This window comes from Meriones unguiculatus, chromosome 1 (assembly GCF_030254825.1).
Source record: "Meriones unguiculatus strain TT.TT164.6M chromosome 1, Bangor_MerUng_6.1, whole genome shotgun sequence".
In the NCBI taxonomy this organism is placed as follows: domain Eukaryota; kingdom Metazoa; phylum Chordata; class Mammalia; order Rodentia; family Muridae; genus Meriones; species Meriones unguiculatus.
Genome location: NC_083349.1, coordinates 164,748,338 through 164,772,317, shown reverse-complemented (window position 1 = coordinate 164,772,317; position 23,980 = coordinate 164,748,338). Strand labels below are relative to the sequence as shown.

At 42.7% G+C, this 23,980-nt stretch overlaps 1 protein-coding gene and 1 pseudogene across 1 annotated transcript in view; one reads left to right on the top strand and one right to left on the bottom strand.

The window, feature by feature from the left end:
• Positions 1–5,983: 5,983 nt before the first annotated feature.
• LOC110563847 (beta-galactosidase-1-like protein 2) overlaps positions 5,984–23,980 on the top strand; it is a 31,113-nt gene continuing 13,116 nt past the window's right edge. Inside the window, exons 1-12 of the mRNA XM_060377012.1 lie at positions 5,984–6,075; positions 6,549–6,746; positions 9,126–9,194; positions 10,191–10,286; positions 11,115–11,223; positions 13,547–13,639; positions 18,901–18,982; positions 20,095–20,159; positions 20,873–20,957; positions 21,736–21,873; positions 23,061–23,141; positions 23,743–23,849. Coding sequence (XP_060232995.1) covers positions 5,984–6,075; positions 6,549–6,746; positions 9,126–9,194; positions 10,191–10,286; positions 11,115–11,223; positions 13,547–13,639; positions 18,901–18,982; positions 20,095–20,159; positions 20,873–20,957; positions 21,736–21,873; positions 23,061–23,141; positions 23,743–23,849 — 1,215 coding nt within the window. The remainder of the gene's footprint in view (positions 6,076–6,548; positions 6,747–9,125; positions 9,195–10,190; positions 10,287–11,114; positions 11,224–13,546; positions 13,640–18,900; positions 18,983–20,094; positions 20,160–20,872; positions 20,958–21,735; positions 21,874–23,060; positions 23,142–23,742; positions 23,850–23,980) is intronic.
• LOC132652271 (large ribosomal subunit protein uL22-like) lies at positions 17,559–18,116 on the bottom strand (annotated as a pseudogene).

Here is a 23,980-nt window from a genome sequence, read left to right as displayed (position 1 = left end):
AAGGCAAAGACAATGGATTGAACTCTTATAGTGTTTACCAAGAACTTCCCTAATTCTGGGCGGGGAGCTATGATGAGCTGTACCCTTCCCCTGTGACTTTAAGCTATAAATGTAGCTGTCTGTGTGGCTGCTTGCATCTCTTTTCTTGGGATTGCAATCCTAACTAGAACAAATAAATGTAATCTTTTTTCATTCTGACGAGGTTACTTTCATTCTCTGTCAACATGGAAGGTGCCTGTGTGCTTTAGCTTGCTGCAGAATGCTGTGTCCTCTTTTCTCAGCACTCACCCTCTCCACTCCAGCAGGTCCCCACAGGCTGATTACTCCTCAGAGCACCAGTTGCTACCAAAAGCGCAGCCCAGTTTTCCTTCCCTTTACAGCAAAGCTCCTTTAAAGGCTATGCTCTCTAAATTGACCTGCTCCTGCCCCTCCCCCGACTCCTGATCTTTCTGGGACCTAATTCAGAGTTTCTTCCTCACCTTCATTAAACTTTCTTTAAAGTGTCCAGGCAGCTAAATTCAACAATCAGTTCTTAGCTGATTCATGGATAGTAATGTACTTGATCCCCACTTTCTATTTTAAACTCCCTCCTCCCTCCCTTTTATAGCTAGGGATTGACTCCAAGACCCAGAGCATGAATGTCCTGCCCTCCCTACATCCTCTGTTGCTGACCCTAAATATCCCCCCCCCTCAGGTGGCTTTGAGGACATCATCTTCACCTGATTGATCACTTTCCTTTCTGAGGTTCTTGATTCTCAGCTTCTGTTGCTGGTTTTTGTTTTTTGTTGTTCTTTTGTTCTTTGGGATTTTTTTTCGGGGGGGGAGGGAGGGAAGAGGGTTGAGACAGGGTCTCATTATGTAGCTCAGATTGCTCGAATATCTTTAGAGATTGATTCTCCTGTTGCAGCCTCCCAAGTACTGAGCATGATCAAGCACACACAGTCCGTGCTGCCTTTTTTTTTTATTCATTTAGTATGCCAGGCCTCAGTCCTGGAAACGTGAGTCCCCTCTATCTTTACTTACCCTTGGGGAAAAAAAATCTTTGAATACGGCTTTACATTTATCAATACCTTTTTGTGCTCAGAACTTACAAGTCAGCTCTGCCCCCACCGCACACAGCTGTTCTTGTAAGTCTTATAGACACGTTCAACTTCACATAAGAAAACCAAGTTCTGTCAACCTTTCCTACTTAATCAATGATGGCTCAATCTTTCCACTTTTCCCATGGGAGGAGGGGAACCAAAGACCAAAAACCTTGGAGTCATCCTTTAACTTCCCAGTCACATCCAACCAATCAGTAACTCCAGTGGGTCTATGTATTTGGCATGTACGCTCCTCCCATACTGGTCCAACCCATCGTGAATTCTCACTTCATTGCCAGAAACTCTTGCTTCCTTCTAACTTTGCCCCTGGCAGTTTAGACTATGTTAATACGCAATCAGACCATGTTATTCTTGGGATCAAACACTCCAATGCTTGTCCCAGCCCAGAGTAAAAATTAAAGTCCTCCCTTTGATCTCCTCCTCATTAACTTCTGTGATCTACCAGCCTGCAGTTTCCTAAGATTTCTTCATGCCTCTGTAGCTTTCTCCAGCTCATCAAAGTGTTCAACAAAATGTTGAACAACAAAGTATCTAGCTCAACAAAGGCACCTCTGGGCCCTTGTTTTTGCAGTTTCCTCTGAGGTGGTTTTCTATTGTGTATAAAAATGACTTCTTCTTCTTCTTCTTCTTCTTCTTCTTCTTCTTCTTCTTCTTCTTCTTCTTCTTCTTCTTCTCTTCTTTGCTTCTTTTTGTTTTTCAAGACAGGGTTTCTCTGTATAGCCTTGGCTGTCCTGTAGACCAAGCCTTGAACTTACAGCAATCTGCCCGCCTCTGCCTCCCTAAGTGCTGGAATTACAGGCATGTGTCACCACACCCCATTACTTCTTTAGTTCTTACGGCTTACATGTCTCTTGTGAGAGACCCTTCTTGACCCCCTGCCTAAAATGCTGTCTTATTTTGACACCATCGTTCTCCCTCCTCCCTCTTTCTTCTCTCCCAGCCTTCCTGTTTTGTGTTTCCCTATTACCTGATAACATGGTATGAATTTTAATGTTGTTCTCTCTGTCATGTTTTTACTACACTAGAATGGAAACTCCATAAGCACAGATCTTTGACAGTTTTTTTGTGAACAGTGTGGGAACACTGCTGCCTTACCAACATCCAGAACAGTGCTTGGAATAGTAGGCTCTTCATAAACTTTACAAGAGCACCAAGAAGCAATGTTATTTTGATGATACATGATTAAACATATTAGTTGGAAACTGTGTCTGACAAGCACTAGGTTCTCGCTATGTAGTTGATCCAGCATACAAAGAGCAATGGAATAGAAAAATCCAAAACCCAACAGAGTTGGTAAGTTAGCATACTAGTAGATGATAAAGAATTCTTTTCAAAATGAGGAAAGAATTAAATTTTAGAGTAATATGCTAGTCACTTGAAGATTAAAAAAGCAAGTTACCCACTTTGCAAATTTGTATTAAAATACATTCTTTACAGATCAAAGATCCAAATGAAAAGCTCTTGAAATATTAGAAGGAAACAGGCTTTAGGGGCCTGGGTATCTACAGAATTTCTGTCAAAATAAATAGCTAAACTATAACAGGATCTATAGCCAATATTGCTCTGTAAATACTAAAGTTGGCTGTATAAACATCTACAAGTTAATGGATATACAATACAGACATTATAACGACTCTCTGGGAGAAAGGAAGGAAAGTCAAGTGGGGAATGAGGGATACTGAAAATAATTTTAAAAAACTAAATAGAAAATATAAATGGCTAATAAAATATGCAAATTACTCCACTACAGTTGACATTTCAGCTTTAAATGTTTATCAGCGTTTCAGCAGTATTTTATTATTCATTTATTTTGCTACTCTTGAGACTGGATCTCACATTGTAAACCAGGTTGTCCTTGAGCTCACTCTGTAGCTCAGACTAGTCTTTAACTCACATGTACCTCCTACTTCAGCCTCCCAAGTACTGAGGTTTAGGTATGCTGAATACACGGCTCGGTAACATTTCTAAGTAAAAGTATTTGTAATTCTAATAGTGTCTTTCAATCAGTTTGCCAATGCAAATAATCATGTTTCCAGGTCTGCAAACATTCAAATGTAAAAGCAATGTGAAGCTGTGCACACTGGCATCTGTCTGTGATCCCAGAACTTGGAGGCCATTCAGGGCTATATTTAATAATTCAGGCAATGACAACAACGAAACAACGAAGATATGGGTTAGTTAATATTATAAAATGAGTGTTGTAAAGAAAGGAAATGAGAGGAGATTGGAAACTCAGAGGATGATGAGAAACAGGCTTGGAAGAGTTGGAGAGAAAAAACCGCTGTGTCTGGGAAGTAGTGTTCAAGATCATGCGTCTTGGCGTGGGATGTCTGATGCTGGTGAGGCGGAGGGTCTATGATAAAGGAGCAGGGCAAGAAGGTGCTTGACATAAAAGGGTTTTTGTCAAGCGTCAGAGATATCACGATGGGTGACACCAGGCAACAGAGGGAGACGGAGACAATCTTCTGGAAGAGTCTGAGACAGTATCCTTGTCTGTGTATGTTCAGGGTGTGACAGCAGAGCACGGAGTCCTTTGTTGACCACCTCAGTAAGGTGAAAAAAGTGAGATTACCAGTAAACGTGGAAGTACAGAACATAAGTGATTCGTGATGGCAAGCAGGACAGTTATGGGGAAATAATGAGTTAAGCCAGGCGGTGGTGACCCACACCTTTAATCCCAGCACTCGGGAGGCAGCAGGTCTCTGTGAGTTTGAGGCCAGAGCTATTTCCAGGACAACCAGGGTTAAAGAAACCCTGACTTAAAAAAAAAAAAATCACACTTGTAAATGAAGAAAATGACAGAATATTTAAAAGTCCACTAGTTGAGTCGATTTCCCAAGGAGGTTTTATTCTGATACACTTCAGGAAAAGCACAGGAGTAGTGAAAAGAAAAGTTTTTAAATGTTCAAGTTTTTGGTTAGGTATGGCAATTTGGGGGAAATATCATTAATCTCAGTGCTTCATCCAAAGTCAAACTTTCAACTGTTTAGTCACGAAATCGGAGGAAAGTGTAATAAGAGCCACGGTTAGAGGGCAAGGAGGAGGTGGCCTGGAAAATTCAGTCTGACCCAGGAGAGGCACTGCCCGCCTCTGTGGGAAGCTAGCCAGGTAGAGGATTGAGCCCACAGGCTACCCTGCTCTTTTCCAGGTAAGTCTGCAGTAGAGAGGCGTTTCACTTTCTTGAGCCTCGAGAATATAAATAACGCAGGCAGCATTTGAAACAGAGCTTCCCTCCACCCACGAGGTCCTGCGCCCACAAGCCGAGAGAAGGGCTTTGACCACTGGCGTCTGGGCACCTGGGCTCAACCCACCCCGCGTGTGGACACAGAGCTGCAAACGGCAGTAGTCGGGAAAGACTCGCGGTGCTGTGGCTGCTGGCTAACAGTGACCAGCTTCTGGAAAGGAACAGTCCAGTAAGGCACCAGCATCTCCTCCCTGAGGTCCTTGATGCAGTGCAGGTCTTCGAGGGAGAGCGGGTGTACCAAGCACGTGGCGTGTGCGGGGCAGGGGGCCGAGTACTGGCTTGTGGTTACCTGCGTGAGCAGAGCTACCGTGGCAGTGCAGGCGATGCTTTGGGGACAGGCTCTGGGAGAACGGCTTGGCACCGGTATCCTCTGCGACCGCTAAGGCTCAGGGCTTGGGTCGGCCCGATGAGCGGCCTAGTGTCTGCGGATGCGTGTTCTCTGGGCTGTGGGAGGCTCAGCAACACACAGGCTGCTCCGTGCGCTGTGGACTCTTGCAGTCCTCGGCCTCCACAGGCTGGCTGCACGCTTCTTGCCGGGACTTTCCAGTGAAACTGGCTGGTACTGAAGACTGCACTTCGGGCTCTCCTTCAGATTCTCTTGAAGTTTTGCTACTTCAGATTCTCTTGAAGTTTGTGGCTGATGTCCCTGGAAAGCTTGCCAGAGCATTTTCTATCCTTTGCTCCCCCCCAAACCCTACCCTATGTTCTGGCAGCACTTCTCCAGTCTTTGTTTTGTTTGATTTTTGGTTACTTTTACATTTTCCTGTGACTTCGTAAAGTTTTACCCATTCTCAGCTCTGCCTAGACATAGGCGTTTTACTACTGGTAGCAACTTAGCAATTGCTCAGAAGTACCTGCAATAGTGGTGTTGTTGATCTGAATGTAGAAGAGTGATTAGGGCAGGTGTGTGTGTGTGTGTGGGGGATTTGAAACATCATTTTGCTTCGATTTAGTAATAGGAATAAAATTAAATTCGTGTTAATTAAACTGTGGTTAAATTTATCTAACTAAAACATCAAGTGTTTTAATCAGAAAACTTTGTTGAGCCCAGGCACTGCTGTGGGTGCAGGGGTCACCCACATCCTGGAAACAGCAGCATTCAGACTGTGCTGTTCAGTCTGAATGTTCAGTCCACCTTGGCTAGACTCACCAGTTTTTGATGTACTGGCTTGTGGCCCAGAATGAGTGGGATAAAGGCATCAACGGGCCAAAAGGACTATAAGATGTATTTTGGCAACCATGGGTTGATCCACAACAGTAGCAGGCGAATGAAAAATTGAGTAGGAGACAAAGAATTGATCCCCTCCGTGAGAACCTCTGCTAAGCAGCACAGCATTAGGAGCGATCCCTCAGCAGCTGAATCTCTGTGGAAAGCTTCTCAGAGGTTACTCTCCACTGTATTAAAACCATCACTTGACTTCCAGCTATGTAGCAAGATACTCTTCCTCCAGTCAGCAGCCATGGCTTCAGGATGCTGTCATGGCTCCAGCTAGTGCAAACCCCACACACATATTCTATCTTCCCTACAGGCCACCCTCCCCCTTCCCACCCTTCTTCAAGGAAGGCCTCTTTCAGCTCCTAGCTGCTTCCTCCCTCTACCCCCTGTTTCTGACTCCTCTCTCCTGTCCCATTTAGCATGTGGAGCATCCTGGGAAGACCTGCATGCATTGTGTGTCTGTCTTCAGCCTTATCTGCGATGGCTCTGCTCAGCCATGACCACTTACCCAGGTACGTTTCAGACCACTGCAGAGGTTCCAATAATGGCCCATCTACAGCCCTCAAAGGACAGGCTCACGTGTGCACATGTATATGGTGTGGAATGTGCATGTTTGTGTGCATGTGCCATGATGTGTGTGGAAGTCAGAGGATAACTTCAGATATTACCCTTTGACCTCCACCTTGTTTGAGACAGGGTCTCTCCTATTCAGTCTCGCTTCCGTGGATTCTCCCATTTCCCTCTAAGGGTGCTGGGACTGGGTACATTCACTATTACATCTGACATGTCTGGCCTTTACCTGGATTCTGGGTATCTGCTCATGCTTTACACATTGAGCCATGTCCCTAGCTCCTTTCTCTTCCTCTCACTTCCCTTCTCTGCCTTCCTCTCCTCTGCTGTCCTGTCCTCCTTTCTTCTCTTTTCTTTAGAAATAGGGTGGGCTTTATACCCTAGGGTAGAAATCATATACTTTTTTGTCTTGCAGGCTTAATCAAAGTCACTTGACTCCCTTGCTGATGATGACTCGAAGGCTAGGTCTGAAAGTCGAGGGCTCACAATTCACACTTGAAGGTTCTCCATTCCGGATCTTATCTGGCACTATAGACTACTTCCGGGTCCCTAGGCAGTCCTGGAGAACCAGCTTGAGGAAGATGCAGGCCTGTGGCTTCAACACCCTTACCACGTGAGTCTTTGCCTCTGGTTCTTGTTTCAAAAATTTTCAGTGGTGTCCTAACTGAGACTTCATTTGAACAGTCTTTTATATTATTATTAAGAAAGGTACTCAGGTTGCAGTGGCACATGCCTGTAAACCCAGCACTTGGGAAGGCAGAGGCAGGTAGATTTCTGTGAGTTTGAGGCCAGCCTGGTCTACACTGGGAAACCCTGTCCTGGAAAAAGAAAAAAAAAAAGACAAAGGTGTTTGTTAGCCAAGTTATTAGTCAGGGTTCACTAAAGGATTAGAAATATCTATTCATATATATTTATATATGAGATTTATTAGAGTGGCTTACTGTAGTCTGAGTAGCCCATCAATGGCTACCTCCTTATGGAAAAATCCAAGGATCTGGAAGTAGGTCACTTCAGAGACTGGGTGTCTCAGCAGCCCCAGTCTGAGGCTGGAGTTCCGGGAAAGTCCTAGAGAGCTGCTGGTCTTCAGTCTCCTTTGGAATCCCAGAAGAAGCAGGTTCTACCAGTGAAGATAAACTTGCCAGGAAGAGTTAGGTCAAGCTGGCAAAACCAAAAGCTTTCTTTTTTCATGTCACTGTTTGTTGCCTGCTGCTAGAAATTGTGGCCCATATTTTAGAGCGGATCTTCTGTCCTCAAACAATGCAGATTTAGGGTGAGTCTTCTGTCTTCAGTTGATCCATATTTGAGATCTTCCTAAGTCAAATGATCCGCTTAAGAGAATCCATTATAGGCATGCCCAGCTGCTTGAGTTTTAGTTAATTCCAGCTGTTATCAAATTGACAGCCACGATTAGTCATCACAGGAGGTTTGTAGCATAGGCCTGTAGTTTCAACATTTAGGAAGTAGAGGCAGGAAGATTGTTTAAGGCCAGCCCCAGTTACATAGAAAATTGAAGCTAGCCTAGATTAGCTTTGTCTAAAAAAAAACAAACAGACAAACAAAAAAAACCCATCCACCCACCCAACCAAACAGCAACCAAAAAACACCACCAACAACCACCACCAAAATAGCAACTAACCGAAAAGGTATGTATTATGTTTAGGATGTCTTGAGTACCTATTTGATACCATGAAATAGATTTGAATTATTTCATCCTCCACGTGAAAGCAAAGAGTGTTGTGGGGATATTCTCCAGACAAGACTGTTTGGACATGAGTTGAAGCCAACAGAATGTTTATTAGTCGGCAGCAAGTACACTGGTGATCAGGATCCCAGTGTAGCACCCTGCCTTTCTGAGGTTGAGCTCTTAAGCACAAAAATCATGTCCTGGATTGACATACTTGAGAAGGTTAGACAGAAGTGGAAACTACAGAAGCTGATAAGCAAGGTTAGCACATTTTGAGACTTTCCCAGTGCTATATGAACCTTTGATGGCTTAGGCAACACCTTTGTTTTAGTTTGGGCAAGTGGTGCTGTCTATGTCCTGAGTTTTACAGCCTGAATGGTACTTCTATCATGGAATCAGTTGTGCTAAGGTCTGAGGGCCAGTTACAGAGGGTAGGCAGGAGGTGGAATTTTTTGTTTGTCAGTTTGCTTGCTTTTTGTGTTTTTGACTCTGGTTAGGATTTGGTGAGACAATCTCCCTGAGCTTTTGTTGAGAACAGAATGCTGTGAGTGCATGTCACTGTCTCCCTCCCCAGTAGGAAGCAGAAAGTTCCTCAGCTCTTCACAGTGAGCACCTAGGCTTCAGGAGAAGGTAAACATCATGAAAATGTGGGGACATTTTCCCTATTACAGAGTTTTTAAGACACCATGATAATCTGCACTGAATCTCACAACGCATGAGCTGAAGTTTGAGCATTCTTAAGTAATGAGTGTTGTCCTCCCTTTGAGGACGGGCTCCTGGTAGGCTGTGGTTGTCTGTATCCTCTGTGACAGTCAAGTATCTTCAGAAAAGCACAATCAGCAGGCAGAGTGATTATAAATAATTGCTCATGAAGTTATGGGGGTTGAGAACTCCCTAATACAGCAGTTAGAAGGACGGGAACTCTGGACAACAAGGAGTCTGGAGGCTGAAGAACAGGATGTCTGATGGTGAATTTCCAGTTCAAAGGCAGGCAGAGTCAACCCCAAAAAGCAAAGCTGAGAGCAGTGACGGACACCTGTGAGCCTAACACTCAGGAGGCTGAGTCAGGAGGATTACACCTTTGAGGCCATCTGGGATACATATTAAGACCCTGTCACAGAACAAAAGAAAACAATGCTTGGAATGCATGTGAACACACGTGAGGCATCACTGTTGAAACATTGGGTTTTCTCCCAGTAGAGAGAAGCTTGCTTCTCCGTTAAAAATGAAGGAGTCAGTACAGAAGGAGCACATGATGGGGGAAGTTTTTTACTTCTTTCTTTCTTTTTTCTTTTTTTTCCATAATAGACATATTCCTTGGAACCTCCATGAACCAGAAGTGGGCCAGTTTCATTTCATTGAAAACATGGACCTCATGTATGTGTTTAAATTTTGCTTGATTCTGAAATTCAGATAGGGACATACCTGGGGGATTAGATGAAGGAATGGGTGTAAAGCTCTGCTTTTTGTTATTGTTTTTTTGTTTTGAGGTAGCGTCTCACCATATAACTCTAACTGGCCTGGGATTCTCTAGGTAGATTAGACCGGCCACACAATCCCAGAAGTCTGCTTGCCTTTGCTTCCTGAGCTCTTGAATTAAAAGTGAATGCTACCAAGCCCTGGCCTCTAATCCTACTTTCGTAGCCAGCCAAAAGCATTAATAACTGCTTTGAAACCTCTTTGAGCTATTAGTGTATGTAATATACCATATGGGTCATAGCCTGCTGTGTCTAGACCTTGTTTTAGCCAGCATTCTACAGTGTGACTACACCACAGAAAACCTGCTCTCTCAGTTACATAGCAGATTTCTGAACTATAGTTTATAGTTTCTACAACATGATAGAAGTAAAATAATTGTTTATTTAAAAAATATTAGTGACTTCTGGACTATCACCATTATCTTAGGGAAGTTGTGGAGAGGAAGACAAATACATTGAGGCTATACAGACACAGCCAGGAACAAGTCAGGAAAGACAACGGTCATGCTGAAGTGGCGTCAAGTTTTGAGTTTGGGCAGGGATGAATGGGATGGGGCTATGTGCAGCAGAGGTAAAGTCGGAGATGGGAAAGGACAGTGCACATCAGTCAAGATGATGTTAGATGCTGTAACATTTAAGCCTCACACCCTTTTAAAAGTAAAGATGTATTGGTCTTTAAATAGGACCTTCCTGACTGGCATATATTTCTTGTCCAATATATCATAATAGAAGGAATTCAGGGTCTTAAATCTTCAATGCTATCTTCTAAGTCACTGTCCCTTTGGGTACTGAGTGCACAAGAGGAAGAAAGAGCATGAGAAAGAAAAAGCAAGAGCTGTCATTCCAAGCCCTGCTTTGGGAGTGATGTTACCGTGATTACTTTTTTTTTTTTCAGAGCTTTTATCACCATGGCTTCAGAGGTGGGACTCTGGGTCATTCTGTGTCCGGGCCCCTACATTGGCAGTGACCTAGATCTTGGAGGCTTGCCCAGGTGAGTTGTGGTCTGAGGTCCCTGCCTGAGAAGCGCACTCACAGGGTTTTATTTCTCTACACATTCAAAAATCTGTTTTACTCATTGATGGTGGGTGATGGAGATTGAAGAATGCCTTTTGAGTCTGGCTTTTTTCTCTTAGTTAATACTTTCAAAGTTGCAGGCCATCTGCCAGGTTTGGCTTTCCTTTTCTTAGCTGAGCATTTTCCGGTAGAGCTGGTCTTTCCATCTCTCATATACACAAACACAAGCACTCCTAAACAGCTTTATAACTGCCTCATTCTAGAATAGATGTTGATACCCTTTTCCCATATCAGGCCAGATAGTAATCCCAGCCGAGGTGGGAGCATTGTCACAAATTTGAGGCCATCTGGGGCCACAAAGTGAGCACTAGGCTAGTCAGTGCTCAGAAAGCAATATTTGATGCAAACAAAGTCTAGAAAGCAAATATTCTAGGCTTCCTGAGCCACATGCAGCCTCTGTAATTAGCCTGAAAACTGCAGTGAAAATAGGCAAACAACTGGGTATAACCGTGCCAACAAAACTATTCAATACACAGCAGGTATGACTTGGCTTTTAGGCTGTAGTTTGGAGAATCCTGTCTTGGATCATAGTTACAAAGCTCCCCCACCCCCATCCATGTCTTGGCATGCCGAGGTATTTTTAATTGGCACATATTGTTCTTTCTTGAAGAAACTGGACCACACACTCACATCTCACTGTTCTGTATGGCTGTGTAAATGTGGGCTGTATTTTAGACTACTTTGATGGAACATTTCTTATCACTGTTTCCCATCCTGAGTCTGAATCTCACCTTTTAAATCACAGCTGGTTACTCAGGGATCCAAAAATGAAGCTTCGGACAACTTACAAGGGATTCACCAGAGCAATGAATCGGTATTTTGACCGTCTGATTTCCAGGATAGGACAATACCAGGTAAAAACCTAATCCTCATCTCCACAACTAAGGAAAGTGGTTTCCAGATAGATTTCCTGGATAGTACTGGCCACTTTCTGCACTCTGAGAAGCAGAGGACGTATGTTGGCTCCTGTTTGGTATCTGAGAATTCTAGTTTCTTCTCTAAGAAAGCGTCTGGCTTTGATTGCTCTCATTGTGCATGCTGTAATCTCAGCCTCTGGCAGGAGAGGTGGAAGGATCCAGCTTGGGCTACATACTGAGATCTTGTCTCCAAGAGAAACCAGGATCCGGATTCAATTATTCTCCTTTTCCCCTTCTACACCAACTGCTCAACTTGGATCTGGCCTCCCACTATCAGGACACTTGGAAGAACATTCTGTGTGTCTGCTTTGCTGGTTATTAGCTTGTGCTCAAGATTACAGACATTAGAGTTAATGATTGTTCTCCAAGCTCTCACAGGCGGCTCCATGCCAGCATGTCACAAACAGTGCTCCAGGGGAGCTCCTGTATGGAGGTCATGGTCTCTCAGCTCAGACAAAACTGTCTGCCTGTTTCTCTCTCTCTCTCTCTCTCTCTCTCTCTCTCTTTCTCTTTCTTTATTTTGTGAGATGAAACTCAGGTCACCAGGCTTTGTGGTAAGTTCTTTTGCCTGAAGAACCATCTTACTAGCCCTAGTTTTATTTTTTTAGCATTTATTTTTATCTTATGGATATTCATGTTTTGCATATATATACATGTATGCACATATATATATGAACTGGAGTTGCAAAGAGTTGTGAGATACCCTGGGTTTCTGGGAACTGAACCCAAGTCCTCAGAAAGAGTACCCAGTCTCCTTAATTTCTGAACCATCTCTCCAGCCCTCTCAAATAATATTTCCAACTTAGATTGCCTTTAGTTTGGACAGAACTGCACATTAGGTTGAAAAATACCTATGCTAGGTTGAAAATGAGTGGAAAGCAACAAATATATAATGATATTTTCCTTACAGTGATAATTATAGATTAGTATATATTGAATGGAGGCAATGCCAAAACTTGCTTATGTCTAGAAGGATGCTTCACATGGTCGCACTTGTTGGGAATAGACTATAATTACTCAGGGAAGCTATTAAAACACGTAAGTGACCAAAGGACACAAACAAGGACACACTTTGGAGATAGGAAAGATGGTCCTTTTCAGAGACATGATGGCCATAGCCACATGTGGCTACTTATTTTAATTAAGTACAATTAAGATCTGGGACACACTCTTCTCCTTCACTGTACCAATAACAAGTAGCTGGTTGCTAGTATATGCGTAGGACACAAATAGAACTTAAGGTTAGGAATGTAGCTCAGTCAGTATAATGCTTTCCTACCACAAAAACTTTGGGTTCAATCCTTTGCATCTCGTAAATCAGCATGGCATTCCAGCCCTTTTTCCTCAGATCATTCCTGGTCCTAACAGCTAGATCTTCCTTCATTTTTGCTGTATTCTTAATTGGAGAGATAAAGAGCGAAAGGAAGAAGCTGGATTTGAGTGTCCTTCAGTATTCATTATCGAGGGGCATGTAGTTTAAAAAGTTAAAACACACCTGTGTCCTTTTTACTCCTGTGTCATATAACTTAGGGATCAAGTGTTTGCTGCTTGCTCGGTATCTTCCTGTTTCAACTCTGTCTCAAATTTTCTCTCAGTCACTAAGGTCAGGTTTGGCTGTTCAAATACTTCAGACATAGATTTACACGGTCCAGTTGTGCAAATTCTTCAGTCATAGGTCCAGGATGCTCCCATGTTGCTGCCTGCATCGAGGGCATGGAGTTGAATTCCTTATGCTATCCCCCTACCCCACTCCAACATGCCAGGAAAGACACTTTGCGGTTGTTTCACATGTTCCTGAACAAAGTTTGAAGAAATATTCTAGAGTTTGGCTATGAAGGTAAAGAAGGCAAGATGGTGGTAACTAGAGAGGCTGATGGTCCAGGGAAGTTAATTTTAACATAGGGCCTTTAGAGCATCTTAAATGACAACAGAAAGCATGAAACGGTTGAAGGTGGTGATGCCTCTAAATGCAAAGCTCCTGAGAGATGAGGAGGGTGATTTTGGAAGCTGAGGACTTCATGATTACCACACTAAATTTTGCATCAATGGTAATTAATTAGGGAGTGTTTTTAAAGGAACTAGTTTGGAAGCTTAAGTGGCTTCTCACACAGAGCCACTGATGTTGAGTGAGAGAAATGGCAGGGACTGTGGTTCATTCTGTGTTGAGTGTGCTGTTTTTATATGCGTGCCCAGTATTCAGAAAATTCAATTATTTCTCACCAGTATCTCACTCTCACATTCTCATCTCCTTGATCCTCAGTACAAAAGAGGAGGCCCTATCATTGCCGTGCAAATCGAGAATGAATATGGTTCCTACTATATGGATAAAAAATATATGGCTTATGTAAAAACGGTAAGTGTCCTTTCAATTTTGCTCTGCTTCTTGTACTGTGTTACACTGAGGAGCGAATCTATCCTGCACACCTGTGGCTTGCCTGAAACTGTGAGGAATGAAGATAAATAGGGCCCAGTTTTAATCTTGATTGTTTGGTTATGTTCTAGTTGGTGGCGTGGGAATAACACCGATGGCTCTAATATTAGGCTGAGACCCACACTAGGTCTTTACTAGCTTTACTTTCTGTGAATATCTCAGCTTTCTTTGGTCTTTGGTTGACAATTACTGTGTGCTCTTCCATTCTTTTACTTTCAGATGCATCCATATACTTAAGGCACTTCCAAGCAAAATACGGTGCACACAGTATCAGATTTGTTGTTGAGTTGGGAGTGGTGAAGGTAGGAGGCTCAACAGTTCAAGATCACCCTCAGCTATGTAGTTAGTTTGAAATCAGCCTGGATGACATGAGACCCTGTCTCCAAACACCACTCTCTTAGGGTGTTTGTTTTGTTTTGTTTTTTGCCACGGACCGGCCCAGTCGGGCTCCCGGAGTCCTCGGGAGAACAAGGCTTCGGACAGGAAGACACGGTTTTGGCAATGAATTGACAGACAGAGACACCTTGATGGTTTTGACTCTGCTGCAACTTTACTGAAAACAAGCTAGTATTTTTATAATGATTTCACAAAAGGCACCTTAATATTGGCATACTTCCCAGAACATTCAGACTTTTACCAAGAATACAAAGTTTACATTTTAACTCAAAATGCAGTCAAACATAAAGCAGTGCCCACAAGAAATCTTGGCCTAAAAACTTTTTGATCAGAGCAAACAAAGAAAAAGAAACCTCAAATGTAGTTTCATTATTGTTAACCAGTGAAGAGGAAAGTCAGGAACTAAGTCAGATGCCTGCCAAAATCTCTCTATATATCAAAATCTAACTACACCTTTGTTAACCATCCTCCCATATGTCCTGCTTAAGATTTAAGATCTTCCCTAGGAACAAGGCACTGAAGGGAGGGGAAACTCCCGCCAGCTGCACCTCTCATGCTATTTTTTCTTTAAAAGGAGCCTATTATTTTTTCAATATTCTTAATGCCTATTAATACTAAATCTAATTCATTACTTTTCTTAAACTTATTCCTTTTACATTTTATTTTTATTAAAGCCATTAATAATCTACTAATAATAAATTTCTTTATAAAATTAGTTGTGTTGTTTCAGGAGTCACAGAGAAAGATCAAAGAATTCATTATTTCAGCCCCAGAGCCACAACTGAAAAAGCGTAGAAATCTCAGAACACGTCTCTTTTCCAAGTGGGATGAGTCTACCAGGGACCTTCCAGGGGGTGAATTTCCCCCCCCCCCCGCCCTGTAGCTCATGCTACTATGGTGACACTGGCGTGGGTGTTGGCAGTTTTTTTTTTTCTTTTTCTGTTGCTGTGATAAAATATTAGAACAGTAGCAGTTTAAGGGAGAAAATAAAATAAAATAAGCAAGCTTATTTTAGCACACAGTTCAAGATACAGCCCGCCATGTTGGGGAAGTCAAAGCAGTAGGAGCTTGACACAGCAGCTCATATCACATCTATCAGGAAACAGAGAAAGACAAACGTTTGCATGCTACTGCCTAGCTTGCTTTCTGCATTTTATCCCGCCCCAGGATCCTTGACCCAGGGAATGGTCCTGTTCACAATTCAGATGGATCTTCCTCCTTCAGTTAATGTAACCGAGATAATCCTCCATAGGCCTAATGGCCCATCTCCCAGGTGATTCTAGAAACTGTCAGGTTGATAGTGAACCATGACTGTTCCAACCACCATCAACAGGGATTCTTTTTTTTTTTGCAAATGAGTAATGTAGTTTGTTCACAGTCATTACTGGCACATTTGCACTTAATCTATTATACTGTTTATTTTTTTTTAAATTTGTTCCACTTCCTGTTCTGTGGTCCCTTTTTCTCCTCTTGCTCTCAGCACATGACTTTGAACCTTTAATCCTCCCGCCTCCACCTCCCAAGGACTAGGATTATAAGTGAGTGTCGACACATCCAGTTTATGTGTTATTGAGGCCCCAACCCAAGGCTTTGCTCACTGTACACAAATACTCAACCAACTGAGCCATTTACCCAGTTTATTTTTATTAATTTTTAAAAATTCTTTATTAATTACACTTTATTCACTTTGTATCCCCCTCTAGTTCCCTCCCTCCTCCCCTCCCAACCCCTCCCTTTCTCCCCCCTCTGCATGCATGCCCCTTCCCAAGTCCATTGATAGGGGAGGGTTTCTTTTCCTTCCTTCTGATCCTAGTCAATTAGGTCTCATCAGGAGTGGCTGCCTTGTCTTCTTCTGTGGCCTGGTAATGCTGCTTCCCCCTCAGGGGGAGGTAATTAAAGAGCAGGCCAATCAGTTCATGTCAGAGGCAGTCCCTATTCCTATTATTATGGAACCCACTTGGACACTGAACTGCCATGGGCTACATCTGTGCAGGGGTCTTAGGTTATCTCCATGCATAGTCCTTGGTTGGTGTATGAGTCTCAGGAAAGACCCCTGTGCTCAATATTACTGAGCAATAAAAAACAAGGAAATCATGAAATTTGCAGGTAAATGGTGGGAAAAGATCATCCTGAGTGAGCTGTACCAGAAGCAGAAAGACACACATGGTATATACTCACTCATATAGACATATAATTTAGGATAAACCTACTAAAATCTGTACACCTAAAGAAACTAACCAAGAGGGAGGACTCTTGCTAAAATGCTCAATTTCTATCTAGAAAGGCAAAGAGGATGGACATCAGAAGAAGGAGAAAAGAGGGAACAAGTCAGGAGCCTGACACAGAGGACCTCTGAAAGGCTCTGCCCTGCAGACTATCAATGCAGATGCTGAGACTTACAGCCAATCTTTGGGCAGAGTGCAGGGAATCTTATGAAAGAAGTGGGAAACAGTAAAATCTGGAGAGGACAGGAACTCCACAAGAAGAGCAACAGAACTAGTTTATTTTAAAATGTAAATTATAAAAGGTTTTAAAGTTAAAAAAGTTAATGTCTATTTATATTTGTGTGTCTGTGTGTCAGGGTATATGTTCCATCAAGTACATGGGAAGGTTAGAGGATACCTTGTGGTATCACTTCTCTTTCTCTACCATGTGGGTCTCAGGAATTGAATTCAAGTGATCTGCCTTGTCAGCAAGTGCTGTCACCCACTCGGCCATCTCTTATCATTAGTGTTTTGTTTACTGAATATTTTTACCATCCTGTTTCCCAGAGTCAGCTGCTGTCTCGGCAGAAAGGGGTGCTGAATGCTAGTTTTCCCTTCGTTACTGGAACCTCACAGCTCCTTAAAGTCAGTCTCTGCTTAGGCTCTCCAAATAAGGCTTCAGGAAAATATTTTGTCCAGTTGTGTGCCTTTGTTAGAAATGTCCATGGGAATAACACGGCCCCTGTGTACAGAAGTGGAATCTGTTTCTGTCTGATCTGATATGGTCACCACCTTTCATTCTCAAGCCTTCTGCTTTGTCTGCAGAAAGAGAGCCACATTGCTCATTGGAGTGAGATAAAATACTGAATCGTCATCAGACCTATGGGAATCAGAGTACAGTGGCACTGAATGAAAAGTGACATTCTAGCTTCTCTTGCTTGACTGACTTTTAGTTTACTTACTTGCTTCCCTTAGCTTTGGAAATTGTCTTATAGAAAAACCACTTTCTGGTAACAACAAAGGACTCAAGGGTGAATCTGAGAGTTTCACACTCTCAAGATATTTAGGGTGAGAAGACCCAACAGTTTATATATCTGACTTGTCTTAGAACCTACAACCACCATATCAGTATTTTGCTCCTTGATTACGTAAGTCCATCAGTCTCTCTCTCTCTCTCTCTCTCTCTCTCTCTCTCTCTCTCTCTCTCTTTTACTTTTATCTGCATTTATTTTATAATGAATTTATTCCAGTGCCATCAGTTTTTGTTTCCTCAGTTTTTTTCTGAGATATTTTTTTTCTTCTGTGCATCTCCTCTTCTGGCTTCAGAACAATTTGTTCCTTTTCAGTGAGGATCATCTCAGTGTGGCAGAGGGAGCTCATGTATGGGTTAATCCGGCCATGAGCTCTGTAAGTTCGACGATGCATCTTAGGTGCCTTGTTCACCTGGATATGTTCAATGACTAGAGAATCTACATCTAAACCCTTAAGTTCAGCATTACTCTCTGCATTTTTAAGCATGTGCAGCAAAAATTCAGCACTGTTTTTCGGCCACCGACCCTGAGTCCAGCCCCACTGTTTGGCTTGGGCACCCCTCCTGACTCCACCATTACACCGCCGTAATGGCACACACTGCTTCTTAAAGTGACATCTTTTAGATACTTAGAGGCTTTTCGGATATGCATACCCTTGATGGCCTGGGCAGTTTCCCAGGTGTTCTTAAAGTGAACATAAAGATTTGAACCTCTTGATTTGTATGATTTTTGTAGGGTTTTCTGGGCATCAAGGGAGTAGTGAACCATCTTCACAGATCACCTCTGGCCACTTTCAGGAAGAGGAAGCCCTTAGTCTCTCTCTTAGATTACCCCTAATCTAGTGTTTGTAGTTAAAGCAGGGACATTTGTGTGTGTGCGTGTGTGTGTGTGTGTGTGTGTGTGTGTGTGTGTGTGATGATGCTGTTCAAGACAAGAGTTTCTTTTTGTAGTCCTGGATGTCCTGGAACTTGATCTGTAGACCAGGCTGAATTTGAACTCACAGAGATCCACCTGCCTCAGCCTCCCGAGCGCTGGGATCAAAGGCGTGTGGCACCACTGCCCTGCTAAAGTCAGAAGAACAGTTGAAGTTCACAGGGAGACAGTGACACCCTGAGTGCATTGAGCCCCAATTTACCTGCTTTTCCCACTGACTGAAGAAACTTCTGAAAAAAGCGTATCATGTGGCTGATGAAATATAGTAATTTGGCAGCACTGTGAATAAAGGTATTGGTTTTGTAGTCTCTGGATTGGAAAAAGCGCTTTTCCTTTGGGAAAATCATCCCATTAGGTGACTCAACTGCCCTCGGTCTTGTCTGTGAGGTTTGGGATTACTACTGTTGAGGTGTGTGACTGAGGTAGTGTTCATACTTTTTTTTTTTTAACTTTTTAACATAAAAGCAGTTGCGTGGGGAACCAAGCCTTCCTCTCCAAGTCTCAACTTCTCTATGGTGTTTCCACTGCCACAGTTTTTCTTTTTTTATTCCTTACCTCCTGGAAGAAGCAATCTCAAGAGACTAGGGCCAGTTCACTTTCTTAATGACTTTCTCCTTAGGCTTTAGAGTCGAGAGGGATCAACGAGATGTTCATGACTGCGGACGATGGTGTGAATCTGAAAAGGGGCCACTTGAAAAATGGTATGGTTTTGGTTGTATCTGTTTCTACACTGGCCAAGTTGAAAAAGCACAGATCCTTCTGATACTTCATCCTTCCACTTCCTTGTGTGAGGACCTGTGTTCAAAACTGAGTTAGGAAGTGGGACCCAACCTTGCTGCTAACCAGCTGTTATGAGCAGAGTGTTACTCCATTCTTTCAAACTTCCAGTGGCCTGGCCCAGGGTCCAGATGTGGCCTGAGTAAAGGTTGTCTCCAGTGCTGACAAGTGACCCTGATTGAACAATAGAGAATGGAGGAGCGGTATTGCCATGGAGCCAGTCCTGGCAGTTCTCTGAACAAATGAGTTCAGGGAGTAGAAGCAGGGCTGGGAGTGGAGTGGCATGCTTCTCACGAGTAGAGAGTTTGCTTAGCATGAACTCATTGTCTCACCCTTGGGAGCAGAAGGAAGGAAAAATGAATGCATAGAGATCGATACTGAGAAAAGCAATTTCTAAATTCTTTCAGCTCCGTTCTTTTCCAATGCTTAAAGCTTACAGTAATGGTCTAGAATGTTAAGAATGCAGTTAAAATATGCCACGGGACACAAAATAGTATATGAAAAACAAATGAAGAAATTGAGACTCCAAAACTTGACTTTTTTGGCTGGGAGGTGTCAAGAAGACCAGGGGTGTCCCTGGCTTTATTGGTGGCCCTTCCCTGTTGTAGCAGGAAGGCAAGAACAATGTTAGTGTCCTGAATTAAAAGTCAAGCATGAATGTGGTTCGGGTTTGACTCCCCATACCACCCCTAACCAAAAAAAGTCAAATTTTGTAGTCTCAATTTCTTCATTTGCTTTTCATGTATTAATTTGTATCACGTAGCATATTTTAACCTCGCTCTTAACTTTCTAGATCATTAGTGTAAGTTCTAAGTGAAGGATCATGTGTGAAATCCCTTTGTATGTGCTCATGTGGCTGTAAGTGTAGGCACATGTCTTTTTTGCTAGCTCTGGCTATGGGAGTGTTGAATGAGACTCTGAGAGGCATAAGTCTAAGAAGTGTGGCCTAGACTCTTCAACCTGGCTGTGGGAGAGTCTTCTGCTCCTGCCTTGTGTGGTCATGGCAGGATCTCACGTGTGTTCTTCCTACTCATAGTGCTGGCCACTGTTCACATGAAGAATATAAAGCAAAAAACATATGATGATCTCAAAGCCATTCAGGTAAGGGCCTTTCAGATGCTTTTACTCTTGCCCCACCCCAGGCATCTTGGCTTACTTATTGAGAAAAAATGTTAGTAGTAATTAGTTTAGTTAAAAATTGAATCTCTGTGTCCTTAAATATCTATTACAGGCGGTTTTAGGTTGAAATTGTATTAACCCAGAGCACTTGGTCCACAGGCCATAGTGTTGGAGTGTTGTAATCCTAACTCTTGTTCAGTCTGGTTTGCAGGGCATTGCTTTTTGCTGTTAGTTAGACTAGCATTTGTCATAATCCCTCCATGGTTGCAGCCTCCATATCATTAAACATTTTAAATTCTCCCTCTGTGTCGTGTCAGGTGCTTCTTTCTAGACTGCTACGCTGGTCATCTAGGAGAATGAAAAGATTCTATTTTTAGACATTTCAAAAGTTTACTTTTAGGATGTCTTGAAAAGGTAACATTGAAATGGCAGTTGACTCATCACTCCCTCCCGTCCCCCCCCCCCCAAAAAAAAAAGCTTGGAAATGATGACCAGTAAAACTACAGGAAGAGACCATGTGGCTGAGCAGATCACATGAGAATGGGAGAGTAGAACTCAGAGCTCTGGAAGTGGCAGGGTGCTTTCGGTTAAAGGGAATGTGGGAACACTGAGCTCCATCGTTCCCTTGTAGGTTGTTCAGGGCTTCAGAATATAAGAGAGCATCCCATATTGACACTTGTTTTGTTTTCCTTCAGGGTAGAAGCCCTATACTGATGATGCTATATACAGCAGACTCTTTCGACACCTGGGGAGCTCTCCGCCAAATTGGAAATCCACACCGTGAGCCCTGCTTACTGACTTTTCAGTGAAACGTGTGACAGTGGTTGCACTGGGCTGTTTTCTTCTTGTTCATTAGTGAGATTTAGGAACAAGGTTCCCAGACATTGCAGCTTATAAGCATCAGCGTGGCTAAGTAGATGCCTCCTAGACATCTACTCTGATGGAGGGGCCATAGAGTGTGAGCACCTCTGGGGTCATTGCAATAGGAACTTAAGATTTTTATTATAAATATACTTCCCCGAGGTTATAAAAGTAATGAGAATGAATCGTTCTGTGAGACAGGGTAATACAACAAAGGTGTGCTGGGTATGGAAGTAGGAGGTTATACAGATGCACCTCATCTGACTTTAATTCTTTTGCTCTCCCTGGAGAATTAATGATGGCCATTCAGATGGAGTTGAAAGTGAATGTGCCTATTGCCACCATTTCAGATAAGTCACTGTGAGACATTGGTTATGTGCTTTTGAAATGGCTGGGCACAGGTATGCTCCTAGAAAGTAATGAGCAATGTCTTATATATACAGTCTGTATATCAGAAAAAAAAAGATTCTTCCCAAATATGAAACCTAGGGTAAGAAGTAATAAGTAACTTTGGATTGTGAAAACGAACACTGCTAACTACTTCAGTCATCCCTGGGTCATCTACCACGGTTTTCTGGGCACGAGCTCTAAGCAGATCTTGAAGACTTCAGGTCTGGGTAGTTTGAACACCCTCCATGAGCTGTGATTTTTTAAAGCCCCCTTCTGTCCTTGCTTTTCCCCTACTTTCTCTCTGCAGTGCTGAGGAAGGATGTTTTTGAGATGTTCAGCCTTGGGTTCTCCCTCAACTTCTACATGTTCCAAGGTGGCACCAACTTTGGCTTCATGGGTGGAGCTCAGTCTTCCAACGGTTACCAACCTGTGGTAACCAGCTATGGCAAGTACTGGGCCCCCAGAGTTTTCTCCACCCGAGGCTGCTTTATGTGGAGTCTGGAATGTACTAGGTTAGGGAAATCTCTGGAAAAGTGTAGCTGTTTAGATGTTAATGTGTGTAAAACAATCTGGTATTTGTTCTTGACCACATTAGGTGTTGGGGAGTTGGCTTTCTGGGACTTGGCAAGCAGACAGATGAGCAACCTTACTCTTGCTTACCTGTTGTACAGAACCAGGCTTTAAAAAGTTGTAATCTGAGTCCTTGGCTTTGGACCTCCTAAGAGTACCACACAAATGTATCGTCCTTAGCCCCCAAACCTCCCAAGAGACCAAGTGGAAAATTAAGGGTGAAATAAAACCAACTGTTTACTTTGAAATACAGTCTCATTCTCCTCCATACCCTTATTATGCTCAATTCTTTTTAAGGTAATTGTTCTGATAGGTGTGTCTTGGTTTCTCATGGTTTAAATTTGTGTCTTCCTGATGACTAATGATTTTGAGCATCTTTCCATTGCTGATTTGCTATTTGTTTAATTTTCTTTCTTTCTTTCTTTCTTTCTTTCTTTCTTTCTTTCTTTCTTTCTTTCTTTCTTTCTTTCTTTCTTTCTGTGAAGTATCTATGCCTATCTTTGTTCCATTTAAAAAATAATTAGTTACTTCTTTTTTAGTCTTTTTTTTTTTTTTAATTCTAAAAATTTAAAAAACCTGATAGGAGGCTTCCAGATAGAAGGCCTTTGTCAAGTATATTTTTTGCAAATGTTTTCTCACAGTATGTAGCTTGTCTTTTTATTATCTTCTTGGTGTGTTTTGAAGATAAGAAATATAACTTTTTTAAAAAATATTAATTTATTAAAAATTAGAGAAATTGGATAGGAAGGATAAGCCACTGCAATGAAGGGGTATGGGCTGTCTCCAGGACTTACTACTGACACACAGATTGGTGAAGTTTTCCTCCTATTAACACTCCCCACCCCCATGAAAACCCAGTAGAGTCCTCTGAATTTGGACCAAAAGATACATGGAATTCTCTTACCCCATACCCAAAGCTTTCTCCAGAGGTTGCTATACTGCCAATCTTTCTGCTCAGAGCTAAGTTTTTTTTTTTTTTTTTCCTCTTCATGGAGAAAGAAGCTAATCCTAAAGTTTTCCTGGGGGAGAAGGGAGGATGACACATTTCTCCTTGTTCTTTAGATTACAGTGCACTGCTGACAGAGAGTGGAGAATACACATCCGAGTACGAGGCATTTCAACATTTCTTCCACCTTGTTACAGGTATCCAGCAACTTCAGTCTGAATGGTGACTTAGCTCTGCAGTAGGATCTGCTCTGGGAGGAGGGGAGGGAGGGCGTGGAGACCTTTTGGGGAGAAACCCAATTCATGCTAGCTTTTTATTGGCACTGGAAATGCATGTGATAGGATCTGCTCTCATGTGCTTAGCTCAGGAAGATGTTGCTTGGTGTTGGCTGTAACTGCAATTCTCTAAAACTTCTGAAAGTTAGAGGTTCCAGCTCCCCTTCCTCTCAGCTTCTCAGTAAGCGTGACTTGGTTGAGGTAAGGAGGAAAGGGTAGACTCTGAAAGCATGTGTATTTGTAGCTGGGCTTTAGAAAACTCAATGAGCAGCTAGGCTGCTGAGATCTCTAGGCTTAACAGCTGGTGTCAATGTGCTTCTTCTTTTTCTAGGACAATAAGGGTCCTAGATGGTTAATGATATGTAAAGGGCCTTTACTCAGTTAGCACCTGCCTTAACTCTGGAATTAGGGAGTCAGGCCAAAGGACTGGGTCCTTCATTTGTGGCAGCTGTGGCACAGCAGGGGACTTTGAATGGGGTTACAATAGATACTAGGATGGCCAGTTATGTGCTTTTTGTCGCAGATGTTTCCTCAGACTTTCAGCCACAAGCTATACAAATGATTGCCTATGAGCCATTGACATTGCTATATTTCATGACCCTGTGGGAAGTCCTGCCCCGTCTGGCCCACGTGAGTATTGCTTGGGTATTGACATATGGTATCACTTTAGGAAAAAAAAGATAGGAGACAAAGAGGTAGCTCAAAGACCAAGGAATAGGTGATTAGAAAATGAAAGTAATCATTGGGAGTGTTAGTACCTT